Source organism: Tachypleus tridentatus, chromosome 1 (assembly GCF_004210375.1).
Source record: "Tachypleus tridentatus isolate NWPU-2018 chromosome 1, ASM421037v1, whole genome shotgun sequence".
NCBI lineage: Eukaryota > Metazoa > Arthropoda > Merostomata > Xiphosura > Limulidae > Tachypleus > Tachypleus tridentatus.
Genome location: NC_134825.1, coordinates 136886874 through 136909730, shown reverse-complemented (window position 1 = coordinate 136909730; position 22857 = coordinate 136886874). Strand labels below are relative to the sequence as shown.

Genomic DNA, 22857 nt, shown 5'->3' with positions numbered 1-22857 from the left:
AAATCTACACAATTCGTGATTGATGTATTGGTGGAGAACTGGATAGCCCAGTGTGTAGCACTTGAAGTCACCATATGTCCCACAGTACCCACATGAACATGTTGAGTGGTAAAAGTCTGTGTTTGTTGACACACACGAGTTTGTGCACCAAAAGCTAGGAAAAGCCACCATACAACAGAGGAATAACTACAAAAAGACAGTTAAGAAATAGATACACCAAAGAGATCTACTCAGTGAAATTAAACAGACAAATATTCTCAGAGACGTGTAAAGTTTTGGATGTTGTGAAGATACAAACTTTATAAGTGGAAAGGAAGATACAAACTGTCAAGTTTGAGTTTGCTAAATTTTTTAGCCTGGCCTGAATGGACTGAGACTAACACTTAAATCATGTCCTAATAGCCTATAGTCTAACTAAACAGAGATAAACAAGCTGTTTGCTGAATATGCCTATGTTATCTGTAGACATAATGTGTGGTCCCTTATTTAGACCATTCGTCCCCCAATGCCCACATGAACATGCTGAGTGGTTAAAGTCTGTGTTTGTTGATATACAAGAGTTTGTGCACCAAAAGCAAGGAAAAGTCACCACAAGGCTCTTGCTTGTTTCTAAGCTCTTACCAACAATAACAAACTGGAACTTCTTTACAACAAAGTTTTAGCTGGGTGTTATTAATCATAAAAACATCAATGAGCTGATAAGCTTCTTGTGACAAAATTAATCAACACAATGTATATTTGATGATGACCATCTGAATTTTAACTGTTCCATATTAATATTGTTTATAAACTTATTAATTTATAACTTTTAATTTATAAAAGCACTTTAATTTATGCAGTAGATACATTTTACTATTGTGGTTTTTTTTACATCAAATTTTTGTTTATGTTTATTTCTAATAAACGATTTACAGCTACAGCCTATTTATATGTATTTCTCCCAGTCTTCCTTCTGATTAAAGTATCCATCATTTAGTTTTTTTTTAAATTTACTTTTCTTTAGCAAATGTTGATAATAGAAACTTCCTGTAGCCTTCTTTATGCTACAGTTACATCTATTTACACTGCAGCTTGGAATGTGTTGCAGTATTTGTTTTAATGTATAAATTTCTTTCTTTTGTCAAGCATCTCTATATGACTTCCATTATACATTTACTACTAACATGTATGTTGTTTCTTTGCTTGACATGTATATATGTATGTAACAAAATTCACTAAAATTATATTTTTTATACACCAAATCATTTGTAATTCTCCAAAAAAATGACTCAAATGCTTCAGATGATTAAACTACTGGTAAGATCCCTTCCATCAGATAGGTTCATCTCCAAATATGAGATCAAAAGCCAATACAACTTAGAATCTTTAAGCTTTATCACATAGTGTCACACAACAATCCTAGAAGGTGGAAAGAGTGTGTATGTGTTTTTCTAATAGCAAAGTCACATTGGGCTCTCTGCTGAGTCCATCGAGGGTTATCGAATGCCTGATTTTAGCATTGTAAATCTGTAAACTTACCTGTGTACCAGCAGGGCACTGGTGAAAAAAGCATGGAGGTAGATGCCTAGCTACTAGTTACATGCTATCCCTCTGAAAAACATACTAAAGTACCTAAAGTTACCTTTTACAAACAACCAAACTTCACCAGCTATATTAACATCATTATCATTAAAAGTATCAAAGAAATTATTACACTGAAAATTGTAGCAGAACACAGAGCTACAAAACACTACTTGCTTATAGTTTACCAAGGTTTTATTCATTCCATCTTGTATTATGCATAATCAGTGATCAATATGATTCATTCACAGATAAGATTGAAAATGTACAAAACATACTGTTTAAGACCGGAACCAGGGTATACTTCAGTTAAACTATAAAATCCCTATTACACCTTACAAGCCTCAGAGATTATAAAAGCAATATTCTGCACAAAGGCTTAAAAGTGCAAAGACCATGTATTACAACAAGTCCCTTTCAGTTGGAGCATTTGAACTTTACAACAACCTTATAGTCATCAGTGAAGTATGATATTGCCTCAAATGCATCTCAGTAGGCAGCCATGATTGGAAATTTGCTATCAACCACCATTGAGATAATTCATCACAACCACATCTTGGATCTGTGGAAACTAGCTAAGATAATAAAAAATTATAGAATGGGCAGAGGGAGAATCTGACAAAGCTTTCCAGCACCTATTTAAACACTATGGTTGACAGTTACCTATCATAATAACAACAGCTGATTCCTGTTGCACACCAAACACAGTAAGTTAGCTGGTTGGGCATTCACTATCTTATAGAGCAAAAATATTCTGAAGAAGGCAAGTGTAGCATCCAAGCTTCTCACAAGCAGCACAAGGATGGAGTTGGGAGCTATAAAGCAAGCTGTCCCCTGGATTGCTGAAGGAAACAAACTGCAAATAGTTGATACTAACCCAAAAGCAGCACTTCCTAAGGATATCAAAAAGCAAAGTAATTTGATTTTAAAACCATTAACTGAATATATGTATGTGCCTGACCATGCACAGGATAAGTTAAAAGAGGAAACTGACTATCTTGCTTCAGAAACACCTTTTTTAAATCCAGCACATCTCCACTAACAGGCTGTCAACTTCCTCTGCACTAATAAGATGAAAGTGAGAATCCTGGAAGTTCTTTACCAATCTTCATAGGGATGAGACTGCTGTAAAACATATTACTATATGTTGTAACTGAGAAAATCAAAATATGCAGAATTAACTGAACAATAAACAGCCAGAAGAAACATTGCAACATCAATAAATTAATTTCTACTTTCTGTGAGGAAGCTATTTACCACATGAGGGGTCAGTACTTTATGAAATAATTCCTGGTATTTTCATCTAGCATTCAATTCACCTTAAAGGAGATAAATGTTCAAACATACTAACTGACACAAATTTCTCTAACAGCCATTGTAAAGTGTATACCTTCACTTCAAGAGTTTAGGGCAGCATACAGAGTAATCTTTATCTAAGCAAAAGGGTTAGTGCAAGCTGAAGGTCTTTGTACATATTGCTTACAAAGGTGTAATAACTACATGCAGAACAGAGCACAAGAATTTAATAAATATGAATAAAGAATCATTCATTATTGGTTATGTTTGGGTAAAATATTATAATTGTTTAACAATTACACTTCTTTTATTTAAAAATTAGAATTTAAATGCCAAATTTATAGGCTAACTATCCTTAGAGTACAAGCATGATACCATAACAATTAAACCAAGGCATCTTAAACAATAAAGGTTTTAACAATTATTTAAACCAAAGAGGGAAATCTGAAGATTAAATTAAATTAATATTAATCAAAATTACAATACAAAATAAAATCATATTTATGTGAGTCTACATGATATTAAATACATTTTATGCAGATTGAAAATGGCCATAAGAAAAAGGAAATCAAACCAAACTGAATACACATGCAAGTTGAATCATATATTAAACTAGGTACTGTATCAAACAAAACTACATTAAAATACATATTAGTTACAAAACAAAATTGAAATAAAAGAATAAAACTTGAAGATACCTAAAAGGTACAGGTAAATATTTCTGATGTGGTTTTATGAATAAGCCACCACAGGATGTTGTTGAAACTCTCCAAACATAATTGTCAAGTTACATTATGTTATAACAAAAAATACTGTTTCAGTTTTATAGTTCTTAACAGAATACCTGACTGTTAGGGTACTTGGTTCACAATTTGCAAGTCTCAGGTTTGATTCCTATCACTGAATATGCTGGGCCTTTCTGCTGTGGGGTGTTATAACATGACAGTCAATCTCAACATTCACTGGTAAAGAGCAGCTCAAGAATTGGTGGCTGCATTCTCTCTAGTCTATCACTTTTAAATTGGAGATGACTAGCACAGATATTCTTCAAGTATCTTTGCATGAAATAGCTCCCAACTCCATCCTTGTGCTGCTTGTGAGAAGCTTGGATGCTACACTTGCCTTCTTCGGAATATTTTTGCTCTATAAGATAGTGAATGCCCAACCAGCTAACTTACTGTGTTTGGTGTGCAACAGGAATCAGCTGTTGTTATTATGATAGGTAACTGTCAACCATAGTGTTTAAATAGGTGCTGGAAAGCTTTGTCAGATTCTCCCTCTGCCCATTCTATAATTTTTTTATTATCTTAGCTAGTTTCCACAGATCCAAGATGTGGTTGTGATGAATTATCTCAATGGTGGTTGATAGCAAATTTCCAATCATGGCTGCCTACTGAGATGCATTTGAGGCAATATCATACTTCACTGATGACTATAAGGTTGTTGTAAAGTTCAAATGCTCCAACTGAAAGGGACTTGTTGTAATACAATAAACAAAAAATTTAACAAAATATTCTTTTCTGAATTATCATTAGGATCAACTTAACAGCTTCACTTCAGTAACAATAATGAATAAAGTTTCTGAATATGTAAAATTAGTGTTGACAATTTATATGGCACACCTTATGGTTTACATTTGTACATATTACAAATTCAATCCTAAAAAAGGTTTTACCAAACCCTAAATATCAATCAATGCATCACATTTATATCTACACAATAATGTAGCTTACAATCTATGTGGACCTGAAACAGACTGTTTAGTGTCACTTTATATATAAAATGTTCAACCTGTTTATATTATTATGCCTGGATCATAGAAAGTAAAATTAACAAAATATTTCCAACTGGAAGACAGATACTATATCTGTATTCACTTTAAATAGCTCTGTTTTATTTTCACATCTGCCTTTACCCATAAGTTATTTTACTCTTTTAATGAACATTTTCCTCAACCTAAATATAGTGACACTGATACTATTCTTTTTAAAATGTTTTCTAAAGGTTAATCAAATACTGCCTTGTGCTGCATGAGCCATGGTTAAAGTTATAGCACATTCTAAGAATTTTGGACAAGACACTTCACATTCATAATATTATGTAGTGCACTTCATGAATATCCATATACTTGTTTAACATACAATCCATATAGAGAGTTTGTTTTCCATGCTAACCCAAACACATTCAAACTCTAAATATACAGCATATAAAATACTACATTGTGTGCTCAAATAAAAATGACAGTACAATTATTTATAAAGTTTGTAATAACAAAGCCTCTGAATAGTTAAAAATTAATATTTTATGTATTGCAGTTTGAGTATCTGTATAGCGTGTACACAGATATTAGTTTAATTTACAATGTCTTGAAATATTGGGTTGAGGAATAATTCGTGAGCATTTTTTCAAGTTAAACAAATATATTCATATATGAAACGCTTTCGCAAAATATTTCATGTCATTTGGTAGATAATTTTTTGCTCTAATAGATGGTGTGTTTGATTTTCATATGTCTTTAATTTTTGCTTTCATTTTCAGCTCATTAAATGGAATGTCAAGTGGACAAAATCGAGCATTTTCGACACCATCTGCTTTTCACATTTAATTTCTTGCAATTTCGTTTAAAACAATGCATACTATATACCTAGGTATTACATGAAATAAAGTATCATAATAAATGTTTTGGGTGTAATGTGTTCATGCATTGAAGTATTGTATAGTCTTGCATGTAATGCTTGAATGAAATTATTTAAAAAAGCTCACAAATTATTCCTCAACCTAATAATTTGCATATTCACATGAGACATTCAAATTCTTTATATATATATATATATATATATATCATATGCACCACATGCATTAACTGCAATACATGATAAAGCAGGGTATAAAGCAAAACTTTATCTTTTAGTTTAATTTCTTTCTTTACTTTGCTTGTTTTTTTAAACACTGATTGCTTTACTTTTGTGTTCATTTGCTTTTTAAAATTCTACTTGCATCATTTCTGCTTCACAATCCTCATCAAATGCATTGTTAACTTTCCTCAAAATAAGATTTCTGTTTTATCTTTCCTTTAATGCACAATTAACTTTCTTTGGAGCTAATACTGCTTGCTTTATAAATATAACATTAAGGATGTCATTTCATGTAAACCATGGAAACTGCAATATTATATATAAAAACTATGAATCAGTTGTTGGCAACACTCATTCTTACATTATATTATGTTTTATTTAACATCAATATCCTTTTCACTAAATATTCCCTTTAGTCTGATTTATCTATATTACTCTTATAAATGTTTCATACTAACATGCTGTGCTTAGCTTTATTTCACTGAGGAATGCTCTTTAAATTATAGTAATTTGCAGGGTTTTAAATTACCAACAGAAAAATGTTGCAATTTTTGCTTAAGAACCAGTAGTTCCTTGGCCATTATTTTGTAGGTTAGTTTTTATCCTTTTCAAACATGAAAAGAAATACTCATTTGATACATTGGTTACATGGAGAGCCAGAAAATATTTAGAACTTCCAAAACTTTAGGAAAACAAAACATTTGTCATAGTTTTCATGCTTTTTTTTTTCTTGAATTTTCCTCATTCTGCCATTCTCATGAATAACAATAAAACATATTTATTTCACAAAATTTTATATTGTCAGATGAGAAAACTCACATAGAGGTAACTTTAATAAAACTACAGTTAAACTAAGCAATAAAGTATAGTAATGGCATTTATAATAGTTAGTGTACAGAATACAAAATGGTCATGGGTATTTATTTTATGACACAGTTTTACGGGCTCAAACAAGAATGAAGAATAAAACCCATACCAAAGAAAAAGGTATATAAAAAGTCTTTACAAATACTACTTAGTTGATTTTGTTCCACATACTTTCATTCCTTTGTTATTCTTGAGTGCATGATACTTGTTGCTGCAATACAGTACACACTGTGCAAAGATTTTGACAGCAGGTCTTTCATTAATAGGAAATTCTCTAGATTACACAATCACCTATGTTGGAATTTGAATGAATAGGCTAGTTATTTTAAGCAAATCTGAAATTATTTCTGAACTAAGAAATACTGTATTTAGACAATCTGGAATAGGATCTTGAAAGAGAAACAGCCTCATTAATGAAATAAAAGCTATAATCCATGTAATGAAAAGTAAGTACACAAACTTTGTTTTAGTTTGATAATAAATATTTGTTCAGTTGGTACTTCATTTTGTGTCATTTCATTACTGCATTTTATATGATGACTCACTTAGTCAAGACATTAATAACCATAACTTCATGATTGCTATCTTGTCCAAATACTCAGTTCTCAAACAGACCTATTCAGTAGTTGACAAAGTGACAGCTGGATATACAATCAATAATCAGGTTTCTCTCAGGTATATATATAACCTTAATCTCACATGTATATGTTTTAACAGAATTTCCTGATAGGATGTTTTACTGTCAACTCTAGGTACGATTGTCTGAGGGGCCAATAAAGTTATTACTTTTTTTAGAATTTTCCATTCTTTTACTTATTCCTGTTTTATTTCTAGTTACAGATTCTGTGTTTTTGCTAATAAGTTTATTTTTTCATCTTTAATATAACTATTTGTACTTTTCTTGTGTTTCTTAAATATAATGCCATTTTGAATTATGTTGTGTAACACTATGACAAGTATCAAGCTATTGTGTTTTGCATTCTTATCTTTAGTCTTACTGTGGTGATCACTAAATGAATAGTCATATAGTAATTCAGGCATCTGTTCATACAGTTTGCTGCTTCTAAATTTCTACATTAGCACATATGCAGAGGCATAGCTTAGGCACTGCCACACAAGCTTATTTACAGTGCCCAGTATTATTGAAGTAATTAGCAATGCTTTTACACATAAGCCTGAGGGTGACCTTCCTTCAAAATTTCATATATCCACTTCTGTGTATAATGGATATGCCAGAATCATAATTTCTTGGAAAATATTGATCTAAAATAACACCTGCTTCAAAGTCAATCTTTTTTATGAAGATAAAACAAATACTCAAGCTATAAATATACCACTTCTTTAACATGATGGTTTTCTAAGGTTATAATTGGATGCACTGTAACATAAGTTAATATTCGGTTTGGAAATTTCTTCACAGTTGCAGATTTTTGTCTATTAATTTTGATCTTAGCAGTAAGGATCTAGAGCTTGTGGAAATCTCACTGGCATCATTTATGTTTGATCTATTAACAACTACTGTCAGAATTAATTCAAATATTCTTGAGTGGTTTGAATAGATTTATGTTTTTGTTACTTTTGCTACTACTTGTTTTTACTCACCTTATATAATTCCTTTTTTAGACGTTTAACCATCAGTTTGCTATTAAATTTATTTCAACATCTAATTTCATGAGCTACATTTCTTTTATTCCACAATTAAAAACTTTACTTATTGTGTTCTTTTTGCTTTTCAAGTGATCTCTAGCAATTTGTTCCTGAAAATTGCATTTAAAATATTTAACAGTTACTGTTTTATTCTACTATACTACCTTTTTGTTTCTACTTAACCAGTTTTGCTTCATTTTTTCTTGTAACAACTGAATGTGTGTGAAAACATGTAAGTCTGTATACTTAAGTTAGTCTGAGCTCTTCTTTTTTGCTACTTCTATTAATTGTAACAACACTGGTTGTTGAATGTCAGTATCATTTAGATTTAACCTTTTTAATCTGTGTTGGATTATTAGTTCATTTGTATGTACATAAACTTTTAATGAGTCACCTAATTCTTGTAATTTATCTTCAAATACATAGACTTGTCTCTTTATTCAGTTAGCTTACTTACCCATTACATGATCATATTAACTGAATCTCATCTTGTGCATTCTGTTAAGAATTTTTCCTTTTGTAACTTGTGAGTTAACTTTAACTTTTCATATGTCCCAAGAAAACTCTTTGCCCCATGTGTAGTTATTAATTTCTTTATATCAGCTTCTTGTACATCTGTCCAGTCTGAAATATGTGCTATGTTATCAATCCATATAAAAAATCAACTTTCAACATATTCATCTAATTAACCATAAAACAAGAGAACTACATTTGTAAACATCATGGGACCACTCATTCTTACAGGTTCTGGTGATTCAGCTTGCCAGTAAGTGTGGTATTTACACTGAGGCTTATTTGTGGGGAGGAAAACTAATGTTCTAAATTTAGGTTCACTCACTCTTCTTGTTTTTATTTCATATCTAAACAACCCATAGTCATTTCTAAATATATTTGTTCCTTAGTTACTTCACTATTCAAATTAACACTAAATAACTATATTCTGTTTTTCTCTTTTAATTTGATGAATAATCTAATTATAAGTAACAGTCATTTGAAATACCAGGAAGAAGCAGTCACAATTTTCTACAAGGCACCGTCTCAAGAATGTTTACAGGAGAAACAATTTAATAAAGACAGAATTCCCAAAATAGAAATTGTTTAAAATTATTTTTGAACAAATTAGTATTATATGCAAATTTTGTATTAGCTCCATTAATTTATAGTGATATGACAAAAAAAATTATATTGGCTACATAACTATAATAGGAATAATGTTTGAAATCATGTGGATTTATGTAATTTGTATCAAAAGGTAAGTTCATGTTGTGAATAAACAGTGTACAGTAAAATGCTGAATTTTAATCATCTATTTGACTTTAATTGGCCATAAGTTTCAAATTAACATAACAATAATCATGGCTTTACATAGCAAAATAGGACTGAGAACTCCATGTCAACATCACCTGTGATAGACTAAGTTTGGCATGTAGCACAAACTTAAACATGATAGTTAATCAGATCATAACCTAAACTTTTTTCAGAAAAAGTATTCAAGAGAAAAAATGTGATATTAGGTACATTTAACAGTATTTCAATGGAGCTTACATACCCCTCTACTATATGAATGTTTTTTTCCAAATAATAGTCAAAGTACAATCAATACAGCTGCTATGTAAAATTACTATATATATACATGGGTTAATAAAACCCCTTAACATGGGATTATTATAGCTAGACAATACAGATTATGAACCTCTACCATATAAGTGGTGTCAATAATTTGTTCTTCATCATATAGTATTTCTGTACAGAAGCCAAAAGTGTATCATAAATATATGTGATTACACATTCTGTTCTACAATGGCAAAGATACTGACATGATTCCAATATTCCTGGAATTGGTGTCTAATAGGAACTCACTAATTTGTTGTGGACATATCAGCACAAGAACCTAATCTAAAGCAAGCTTTAGGGGTTGAAATGCTTGTTCATATTCCTTGCTCCATCCAAACTGCATCTCAATTTTACAGCAGACTATGGTGTTGTTATTTTGGAGGTTTCCAAAAATTGTTGATAATGTGATTCCAAACAAGAAAAATGAACTTTTGAAAATGCCAGTTTGATACCGATGTTATCTTAGTAAGATATGTAAAGGCTCCATCTATATTCTATATGACCAAAAAATAACACTTCTGTGCATGTGGGCATACATGTTTTCCTAATTTCAGTTTCAAGTCTACTTTATCTGATGGAGTAACATTTTTAAATTCAATGCCACTGATTAGAATTTGCAACCACATATGAAAACATCACTGATGTTGAGCTGGGATCTCTTCTATTGTTACCTCTGGTATTAACTTCATTCCCATTTTAAACTTGATAGATGCACTACATGGGCCAAACAGCATTATGTAAAACTCATATACACTATTTATCATGCTAAAAGCAACCTTGGGTATGCTTTTGTCATCAGTCTCAATTTACCAGTATCCAGATACCAACCAGATCTAAAGTGTTGAATGAACAAAAACCTTCTTACATGTCCAGATGTTCATGTGTTAGTTGCAAGAGGAAGGAATAAAGATTTAGTAATATCTTTCAATCATCAAAATCAACACAGAAACTTGATGTGCCTTTCTTCTTTCTGACAATCACTAATGGAGATAACCAAGCACGTTCCAAAGTTTGTATGATCACATCATTTAACTTACAATGTATGCCAGAACTGGCTATACTTCAAGTTTTCAAGCTAGTGTGGTAGTTACTTACTCAGATGTAAAAGACCTGTATCAATGTGGCAGTAAGTTATTGTTCAACCTGATTAGCCATATCATATGATTTCATAAATACAATGATATTATCAATAAGTCTCTAAATTACTCATGCTGTGTTTTGCCCAGATTGTTTAATAATCCTCAACCTACTTACTATTAGATGCAGTGTGACTTATGTAACCCTAGTGTCACAATTTCTTTGTTATTTCTAATTTGTTTAATGCACCAAAAACCAATGCAGTAAAATGTTAAATAGCCAATTGCTCATAACCATAAGACAACATTGGGACTTTATCTATCCTTGGACAGATAACTGTCCAAATTAATGCTATTTGCTTCCTGGACAGGAAACAGTTTATTTCACGTGTGGGCTGGATACTTGCTTTACACTGCCTAAGTGCACTAGATCTTGTTGACAGTAAACAATGAACTCCGCTTATCCATATACTCAATATACACTCATGCAGCTCACTGTTACCTATCTGGCTGATATCAAATAACTCTCCTGTTGAATATCAGTTCATTGGTTGCATGAGAAAAACTGACTGATAATTTTTATGGGATCACCACCTTGAGAATATAAATAAGATATCCTAGACAAAGCACTTTTTTTTTCTCCAGTCATACTGGTGTTTTCACTTTGACAGTTTGATATACATTGTGAAATTTACCAGTGTTCTGGCTGCTCCTGTATGAAACAAGATCTGTCACTCACCACTGCATCCTTACAGGTACATACCAAGCTCCATCCATGCTTAAGAGAACTTGGCTGATCACCAAGCCTTTCAAGCACAAACAATCTACCATGATTCCTCAAGTACGTGACCAGACCTGAAGTGGGCATCGTTAATATTCCCGAACTGTAGTAGTGGAGTTTATCACTTGTAAATGCTAGGTCTCCTGGATCCACCAAGTCGTTGGCCAAAACTTATAGCTTTACCTATCCTGCTGTTTGGCATAGTACAGGCACTATTGGCTCTCTGGAATCTGCTCTGTCATCAACAGAAACTGATAGTCTTGCTTACCTTGTTGATCTGCAATGTCTTGGCAGTTCACTTGAAAGTGACCTAAAATGCACATTCTTTGTTCCTCTCTTCTAGAATAAATGCAGCATAAAAACCTCAGAGGGATTGGAAAAACCCTACATAATCAATAGAAATTAGTGAACTGATGTGTCAAGATGTGGAGAGTGCTTGGTTAATTACTGGAATTGCTTGAGCTTGACATAGTGGAGATAGCTGAAAGGACAGCCTGTTCAAAATGTAGCCACAACAGCTGTCTCTGCAAGTTTCTTCCTTTTCTGAGATTAATTTAAAATTATCACTTCATACCTTCGAGAAACTTCTTCTGTAAAGGTGGGAATATTTCTCAACCCAGTTAATGCTTTTTCCCCTTACTTGAAAGTTGCTTTAAAAATAATTCATGAGGATGTCTTCGCAATCTGTGCAAGCTATTGCATGGTATGGTTCAAAATGCAGATATCACATATCATTCACATAAACAGATTCTATTTGACACTTCTCTTCTGAGGCATGAACTCCATCCACTTGATGGATTACTCCATTCTCCACCAGATTGCACCACTGATACAACTCAGCAAGGACTATATCCAAGTCTTTCAGTTGCACTTCTCTTAGGAACTCAATGAAGTTCATGACTGTTCACTCTTGAGACCAGCCATTCCAAGTAATTATTTGCTTAAAATGCTTTAGAAAATCGTTCATGTCTTCTTTCACTCAATCTTTGAAAACTGAAATAAAATCTACTTCACATCGTTCAAAGGGAACTGTGCTTGTAGCCAAAGTTTTTCCATGTATGTTCTCAGCTAATATCTGGCTGAGATGCTGTCAACAATGCAGGTATGGTGCAGTTCATTGTAAAGTAATACTGATTTGTACTAAGGAATAAATGAACTAGACAATAAACATAAAATACAATGAAAAACAAACTTTGTTATAAAAAATAAATAAAAAGTGTACATATTTTATTTTATGGACCAGACTTGTGAATTGGTTAGGCTTTCTTTACTTCCTTGAAACTTATTTCCAAGCTAACCAACTCACTTAACATGATGCTTTAGAATGTCTAAATCACGTTACTTAGCTCAACTGGTAAAGTCATACTCAGTATGAGAAACTAGCACTAACCAAGTGACTGATCATTTCTGTATAAACATAAAAGAGGTTATAACCTGGAGATATCACCTAACTTACTACTGAAGAAAACTACTGTAAATCTTTATCCACAAAGTGCAGCTTTAGTAATACTACACAGGCAGACCAAGTGTTATCTCTAAGGGAATAACAAGAACAAAAGTAGCTCTAATTAAATTAACTTAATGACTTTCTCGATCACATTATGTAAAAACTGCACGTACGTGTAACAAACAAAAAAATTGTACATAAATAAAAGTTGGTACAAAATGCATGGTTTGCCTGCATTCAACAAGTCTGCCAATTAAAGAACTTTACCAAATTTAATGCAGCAATTTCTCTAACTTTGTTTGTATTCCACATTTATAGAAATTAATTTTCTCTATATTTTTTTACTGAATAGAGTGCCACAGTTCATCAAATGGGAATTAATATTTTTGAATGAATTTTCACATTATGCACAAAGATTTGATGATTATACTGAAGAATACAACAGGCTCTGTATATTCAGGATGAAATATAAATTTACCTTTATTTTACATGGCTACATACACACATAAGCATACATGTTTATTTGTATTTTTCCATATTTATAATATATAATCTACAGTGACAAAAAATACTTTTTTATTCATTATCAGTTCTACGCCTGACATTGCGTTTTAATTCAGACAGGTTTTTTCTTTTTTTAAAACCAACTTCAGAATTACTATTATTTTTGGAACTCGCAAGGGTTTCCACAACTTTCTCCTGGAACTTAACCTTGTTTTCCTCATTATAAACTGGAACATAAGGTTCTACTGTATCTTGAGAATTATCTAGCAATTCAGATCTGTAAATAAATTTAAAATGTTAGAAAGCTGGAACTTGTTCATTCTGAAATTAAAAAATACAAAAATACCTAAAATACTTTGTTTCTTGCTAGAACTGGATAGGAATTCAGAAGTCATGGTTTAATAGGAAAACTTTAAATTAATTGTCTGTAAAAAGTGCTTTGACTTTGCAGTGGTATGTTAAACTGTTATTCATGTTTAAGCTGCACCTTCAACTTAATTTCAAAACACAGTTAACTGAATATGTTTTAAGAACAAAAATTGGCTATAAAAGTGAGTATGCATGTGACCTTGTAATAGATAGATATCATGGCTGTAACCATTTTATAAAATAGAAAATTAATGTACCTTTCTTAAAGCATACTCATGAAATATATTTTTAAAAATCTGTACAGAATGGCCGTTCTTGAATTTTAGGTAAGCAAAAGATACTTGAAACTGTCTAACACATTAGGACATCATGACCAAGGATATTAGTACATACACATTTAACATGCACACTGATCAAATGGTGTTGCTTTTCATAACAATCTATTAAATGTAACATACTTGTAGTTAGACAGGACGACAGAGAGGTGATCTTTCTTTTCCTTTAGCAATACTGGGCCTTGTGCAAGACTTGGAATTTCACGAATGGTAATAATAATCTAAGATAAAATTACACATCAAGAGTATGTCTTTTTGATTGTTAACCTGTTAAGTTGAAGTGCCGTTAGTATTGTCTACTGTTGTCCTTGAAAATGGCTGGCCAGAAATACAGAGAACCATTGTACACTTCTGTCGTTTCCAAGTTTCTAGTTGTTTCAGTCAAGTCTGATTGAATGCTATTCTGATTACTTTTCCTAAAAACATTCAATTACTCTGATACTTACAACTTACCAACTAGTTAAGAGTTTCATATGTGATAGCCACATACTATATTATACAGCTAAAATTTTGGTATAACCAAAGATTTAGTACAGAATTAAGCTTAGTTTCTTGTTTGAGCTTCCTAATTCCATTCGAGCATGAATTTTGTTAGCATAAAAATAATGCAAAGGGCTTACTGTGGAGAAGAAGAGACAATAACTGAGATAATAGAGATCTGAGCATACGAAATAGCCTACAGAAATTTCTGGGCCATGGTCTTCTGTAGAAGATGAAAAAAAAACCATGATCACTTCTTACTCCAGCTTCAGAATTGAGTAGAACAGGAACCAGTATATTCCCAAGTACAGAAGCAAACTGGTCTTCCATGAATACATTGAATAAAGGAGTATAACAATGCAAAGGTGATAAAATAAAAAAAATATATTTTTAGAAAAAAATCGTTTTTAAAAATACAGTAATATTTTATTTACTTGGCAATGATTCAGTGGTATTGTCCTGTGTTACGAATTGAAATATGTCAAACAATATACATGTTATTTGTGTGTTGAATGGGTAGAAAGCAAGTACAAGGGTAATGTGATCAGTAGGAGTGTATTCTAAAGATAGCTGGTATGGGTATTAAAACTTTAATAAGAAAATAGGAATGTGTTCATTGAAGCATGGTGGATACATTTAGTTGTTAGTTTTGAATTATCTACAGTGTTGGAATTATAATCATTAATGTAATTTAAGCTAAGCAAGTTATGGATAATTAAATTTGGATGTTTAATAGACAGCCTTGTTTTTTGAAAAAGTGGGACATGTTGATAGATTTGTCATTATAATATTGGTTGTTATTGCAGTGCCTACATAATCTGGTGAGTTGTTATTTGGAAATATTTCTCTTGATGTACTGAGGATGACTGGAGTGAAAACATAATTAGCTTTGTGTGCCCATCAATTTGTAATGTACAGATGTTGTAACATTGCCATCATTAGTCACAAAAATATTAATGTCCAGAAATAAAATGGTTTGGTGAGAAATCTACTACAGCTTATCTTGCCTAGACAGTCATACTACAAATTGAAAAGATATACTAAGATAACTACACAAGAAAAAAAAGGATAAAATTAGTAGTCTATATCCACCTAACTGATACTACTTTTAGACAATCTAACACTGAAGTGAATAAAAACTAGACATCTCTCACAAAAGCATTCAAACAGGTTACTTGATTGAAATCCTAATTAAGAGGATTTAAGAAGATCCAGGTTCAAATCCTAACTATTACAAACATAATAACAGTCATTCTTAGAATTTACCTAAAAACAGCAGCAGAATAGCTGGCAAAATACAATATAAAAACTAATCAATATATGATATGCTGTATTAATACAAAAACATGCTAATTAATAATGAAACTTAGGTGACTGAATCAGTAACTACTACCAATATATCTATAGCCAAATGTTCACCACTAGAATAGCAATTACATGATTTTAATGCCTAAATAGCTTCAATAGTCCAGAAAGTATAGTCGGTTACTACATCACAATGTTTCTAAGGTATGGTTTTATTATCTAAGACAGCTCAATAGTGATGTTTGTTTGTTTTTTTTTGTTGTTTTTTTAATTTCACGCAAAGCTACATAAGGGCTATCTGTGATAGCTGTCCCTAATTTAGCAGGGTAAGACTAGAGGGAAGGCAGCTAGTCATCACCACCAACTCTTGGGCTATTCTTTTACCAATGAATAATTGGATTGAGCGTCACAGTATAATGCCCCCATGGTTGAAAGGGCGAGCATGTTTGGTGCAACGGGGATTCAAACCCGCAACCCTCAGATTACGAGTTGAATGCCTTAACCCACCTGGCCATGCTGGGCCTTCTCTATAGTAATGTATAGGATTAACTTCCTAGACAATGAAAGTTTGTTTACTTAAAGAATGTTCCGATCTTGAACAGTATGCAGCTGTGAAAGCCAATATAGAAAAAGAAACAACAAACCATAAAAGCAATTTATGATTTCACTACTCAGTTGATTCTATCAGCCAGGACTTTCCAGAATATTATGCCACCCGAATCAGAAGATCAAAAACAAACACCAACAAAAAAATAACTTTATTACCTACACATGTTGAGCATGCTGAAAGTTGCTAAGATGTAGACAAGACTTATGTAATTTACATGTCACATGTACATCTTTAGACACTCCTACCTATGGAATGAATTTAATGGAGTTTGCACCATGAAACACATCAAAAACTTTTGAAAAACTATTTGAACATGCCTTATTAAAAATACATTAATTTTATATGTAATATCTTACCTTAAGACCATTCTTGACTGAGACTTTTAACTTTATCCCCTAACTGAAAGTTTTAAATCCAACTAATTCTGCTCTAATTGAATCAAATCATACTCTTAGGTCTGAATAATTACAGAATCTAATGAGCTTAAATGAGGCATACATACATAAACATCCTTTAGCAAAGACATGGATATGAGAATGAATGTTACCTTTCACAGTGAATTGCATAATTCATGTCAGAAAAAAACAAAAAACACTTTAATACAGAGAAACGTATATCACTCATATAATCCTTTAACAAAAAGGCTTAATAAGAGTAGCAAATGATCATTACACAAAAAAGCATACACAAGGAAAACTTTTACACTTTAAATTTTTTTAATAATTGCATTTCAAGCATAGGGTTAACTAAAGAATTAAACACTAGAAACTATGTATCTTAAATTAACAAAACAGCCCTATCCTGAATAAGAATTTCACCTGGAAACTTGGATCCTTTGAACCCAGCTCTGAAAAAGGACCATTCTATGAATAAAAGAACCAGTAAAGAAAGAAAAATAAATATCAAACTAAACTGCTGCTAGGCTACAGCCAATATTTAATAAAATAATATTCTCTGAATACAAATATTAAATAAAATATAATATGATGCATTAAAATAATTTCAAATTGACTGAAAGTTCTCAAACTTCCATATTTTATTTATTTTGATGCTTTTGTTGCAGCTTTGGTCAATATCAACTTACACGTCATGTTTCAACATTAACACTTCAAGCTTGCTTTACAGCAACTTCCCGTTCTCAGCATGAGATTTTTCCAGCTATTCTGGATGCCTTGAAGCATTTAATTAGCCATGCTTATCACACAGATCAGTTGAGTCTGTTATTCAACAAACTATGAGTTAATCTTTACACCCCACTAGTATGTCCTAATCAAGTTACTTAACATCTAGTCCACTGGCTCAAAATTTACTTCATTCACTAAAAGAATAAACCTTAATTCCACAAGCAGGGCAAAGATAAACAACAGTTTTTGTGTGACCAGAACCTGAAAGTTTTTTAAACCAAAATACCTGTACTTAAGTACTGAGAAGTTGAACATTCAAGAGTACCATGATACTTAAATTAAGCTGTGAAGCAATATCTAGTCATGTGATCTCTTTTTTCCATTCTGTGTACACCGTATTTAAGAATTTCTGTGAATTAGATATTTAACATGAAGAAAAGTCTTTATTTGATCTTCTGGCCCAAAATCAGAGTTGAAACCACATCTGTCAGGAAGCAATTTGTGGTAGGTCAGATCAGTGTAAAATCATTCTGTGCATATAAATAAAATTTCATTTAAAAGGAAGTCATTACTGGGAAGGGTCATATCTACCAGGGGCTACTGAACAGACAAAAACAAAAAAGGGATCACATTTTTGTAACAGGTTTAGACCTAATGGCTAAATACTCTATCAGATAGGTTTGTAATCCTTTTTCCAGGATTTATTTCTTCTTTTTTCTAGTTCCCAAGGATTTCATAGTTAGACATCTGGTCATCTATACTTTTATGCTTAAGCCAATTTCTTGACCTTTCTTGGTTCACCATTTGGACTTTTCTCACCTTACAAGTGGACTTCTTACCAAGATATTGGGATGATTGAGGTTGGTTTCTGGGTTGCTGCCATTTTCATTTGGCTCTGTCCCAACAAATCTCCTACACTAATCCTCTTCCTTTTTGGGAGGTGGTGAATCTGGATTGGTTTATCAACCTAAAAAAAAATTTCTTCACACCCATTTTATTTCTCCTTCAGCTGGGTGTTTTTCATTTTGCACCTCCACAGGGCTCAAAACAGCATAAATTGAGGAAAGCTATTCTTAGGCTTGGCTGCTTACATTTCCCAGTTCTCAAAGGGTTAAGGAAAAAAAATTTCAAAGCCTTCCAAAATTTTACATTCTAGAGCTGAAATACCTCATATACACCTTCAATACTCACTCTTTAATTACTGGTTCCCAACATCCATAGGGATCAGGTTTTTGTTGTGGACCAAATGAATCAAGAAGTTCCTCTTCATTTGCCTTGGAAAGACAAATGAGCATATGTTAAAACACTACATTATTCCTCATAAATAAATTATATACATTAAGTAATTTATAAACTTTATAAAACTTGGGAAAAAAGAAGTATCCTGACATAGTATTTTCCTTTTACTGAGTATACAAATACATAAAATATCCACTAACAAATATCCATAAAGAGCCATTACTTATAACAATACAACTTTTTACCACATTAATAATGGTGACAGCTGTATTAGGCATCTATGAAAATTACTAACAATATCACAGTTATTCTTTACAGAGAAACACATATACATGTTTTGTATTTGTTCTTCTTACTTTTTCAAAATTATTTGAAGTAATCCCAATTTTGATTAATCTTGTCATAAACCTTTGGTCTGTTTTGAATTTCATACAAAGCTAAACAAGTGCTATCTGTTGTAACTATCTCTAATTCAGCAGCAAAAGACCAGATGGAAGACAGCTAGTCATCATCACCCACTCCCAACCCTTGGACTACTCTTTTACCAATTAATAGTAAAATCAGCCATCACATTATAATGTCCCACAGCTGAAATGGTGAGCATGTTTGGTGGTACAGTGACTTAAACTCACAACCCACAGATTTTGAGATGATTGCACAAGCTATCTGGTCATGCCAGGCCCTTAACCCTTGGAACAATAGCAAAACATCAACTTCCACCTTTCTTTAAAGTCAATACAGACGGATTACTTCTGTAGATAATGTTTTCAATGTGTTTTAAAAAAATATGTTCTAATACAAACTGTAATTTCCATAACTGTAAGAAAATAAGTGCTTTGCCAATAACTGTAAGTTAATATCAGCTACATGATGAGACATAAGAAAGCATGAGACTCACCAAAATATAATAAATATTATGTAATAATATGTACTTCATTGGTGAAAAAATATTTACAAGAAAAATGTACTAGGCATTTACATCTACATAATGTATTAACACAACATCATGCTGTTGCATCTAAAATGTCGGATTTTTATGTGCAAATTTGAAACTCGATTTTAAGTATTACCGTATATTTGTCAGGATAATATAGTAAAATGCCTGATACATATCAAGGTCCCTTTATTTTTCTTATTTCAGAAACTAACTCATTTTTATACTGATTTTTGTCACCATGTATAAAAGTTGTTATTTGTGTAATTTTCTTCTACTTGGTCACAATATGGCGACAGCAGCTTGTAACATCAATCATGCATTTGGAAATGGCACAGCTAATGAGCACATAGCACAGTATTGGTTAAGGAAAATTTGTTCTGGTGCTACAAGCCTTCAAAATGAGCCTCTGGGTGGCCCTCAAATAGCCATTAAATGAGGATGTACTAAAGGTCCTAGTTGAATCAGATACCCATCAAACCATAAGAGAACATGTTGACAAATTTCTCACCCCTTACGTGCAATAAAAACAACTCATTTTTCCATAGAATTTTCACCTGTGATGTAAAATGGATTCTTCATGACAACTGATGATGATCTGGACAGTGACTTGACTATGAAGCACCACCAAAACATAAGAAGCTTATGATCAGTGTTTGATGATCATGTGATCCATTATTCATTCTTAAACCCAAAAGAAACAATCACAGCTGAGAAATACTGTTGTAAATTTGAAATTATGCATCAAAATTTGCCATGAAAACATCCAGCAATAATCAGTCGCAGTGAACCATTACTGCTTCATGACAATGATCGACTTAAAGTCTCACATGTTACTGTCCAAATACAAAATGAAGTTAAATAGTAACTTTATTCCATCCAGCATATTCAGCAGATCTTTTTCCTTCAGATTGTCACTTTTTCAAACATTTGAACATTTTTTTAAAGGAAAAAACGTTTTCAAATCAAAGGTCAACTGAAAGTGCCTTTGAAAACTTCAATGCATCAAAGGACCTACAATTCTTTAAAGATGGCATTTATAAACTTACAAGTCTAAAGAAGCTTATTTTGATTTAATAAATTAAACAACAAAAACATGTACTTGTTTCACATTTTCCTTTAAAAATCTGACATTTCACATGCAACATCCTGATGTTTCTCAGAAAATACAAACTGGCTAAATGAGAGAATGATATGCAGAAATCATGAGCTTGTAAATTAAGCTAAAATATGCACTAGTTCAATAATCATTTAAGTTAAGTCTAGAAAATGAACAATAACTACTGCATATAATTGCTCTACAGTTGGCCTAGTTTTGTTTGTTTAAAATTTTTGTTTACTTGTTAGTTTTTCTGTAAGTACATATGCTACACAAATTTGGAAAACAAGTCATAAAAATATTGATTGTCTGTCTCATCTAAATCTTCTAATTTTAGTCAAACATCCATTACTGCTTTTACAAGATATCAAACTGAGAATCTTAATGTTTAAATTTTGTAGAGTTAGCTAGCCACATAAATGAAATAACTTAATGTCAATTTTAAAACAAGTATTATGAAATATACAGTTTTAAAGTTACAATTAAGTCATACACTATTTTGCTCTTGGTGGCTTACATGGGGTCTAACAATTCAAGGGCAGATCTGGTGTGAGACATATCCCCATAAATTTAAAAGTTGGTTAAAAATGTGATTTTGAAAATTTTCAATTAATATTTCTATTATGCAATTGTTTTATTTAGTTTATTATTTACCTGTTTTCTAATATTGAGCAACTTGTGCAAATATACTTGCACATTATTACTCTGTATATGAAAAGTAGTTGTATGGATTACAATAAATTGTACTTGTTTTTCTAAGTTTTAAAGGAAGTCTCAGTGTTATTTTCTTCTTAAAGTTGCATGCTTTGACCTGAAGAGAGAAAAATTATAAAATTTTTCAACATTTTTGCAACAGAAGCATACTTCCAAAGAACAGAAACATTAAATTCATGAATAAAGCGCCTTACAGCTTATCACAGAAAAATTCTACAAAGAAGACAATTCTAAAGAAATGGATAGAATAAATTTAAACAATATAAAGAATATATTTCAGTGAAAATAATCCTAGATTTCAGACAACGTGTCTATGATTTTGTTAGTTTTAAAAGCTTTAAATTTGTGAAATGCAAAGTTCAAGTTTCATCACCAATTTCAAAAACTCAAATTTTCAAACTAATAAAGCTATAAATTTGCTGCTATGTTTTGTAATTGTAACAAACAGATTGTTTGAACTCATAAAAATTACTAATCAAAATTATTTAGGTCTTATTGCATTTTGCATGAGTTGCAAATTAAAATGGATTATGTGCAGTATCAATATTACATTAATGGTACATTTAATGTTGATGTAAAATGCCAACTGGCTGAAGAGTAATGGATAGGAGTTTCAGAAATAAAAAGTATATATCTGTATGAATTTTTTCAATCATAAAAATACAATATTCAAATCAGGTACACTTACATTTAAAATACTAAAAGCCAGATTATGCTGAATACAAAGACCATGATTTTGATGGTATGTTTTGTAGCTTTATAAGTTTCATCTACACAGTATACAAGTTCAAATATTTCTACTCCCATATAAGAATTACAATGTAGAACAGGGGGAATTAGAATTGATTGGTTGGTTGATTTAGTGTTTTATGGCACAAAGCACCTAGGCTATCTGCTGAAAACATCCAATAAAAGGTAACAAGAAAATTTAGTAAAATTCATAAAAGGAAATTAGGGTAAAACAAAACAAAGTTTAAAAAAACAAACATAAATACCATAAA

At 31.7% G+C, this 22857-nt stretch overlaps 1 protein-coding gene across 6 annotated transcripts in view; it reads right to left on the bottom strand.

Moving 5' to 3' along the window:
- Nucleotides 1-13598: 13598 nt before the first annotated feature.
- Nucleotides 13599-22857, bottom strand: part of LOC143225169 (WW domain-binding protein 4) — a 52719-nt gene continuing 43460 nt past the window's right edge. Inside the window, exons 7-9 of one of the 6 annotated variants that reach the window (XM_076454127.1) lie at nt 19062-19144; nt 17565-17609; nt 13599-13924 (exon numbers count right to left, since the gene is read on the bottom strand). In XM_076454127.1, coding sequence (XP_076310242.1) covers nt 13720-13924; nt 17565-17609; nt 19062-19144 — 333 coding nt within the window. In that variant the 3' untranslated portion in view covers nt 13599-13719. Of the gene's footprint in view, nt 13925-14502; nt 14573-17564; nt 17610-19061; nt 19145-21796; nt 21954-22857 lie in introns of those variants that run through there. The other 5 variants (XR_013013665.1, XM_076454153.1, XM_076454135.1 and 2 more) reach the window with 5 other exon arrangements.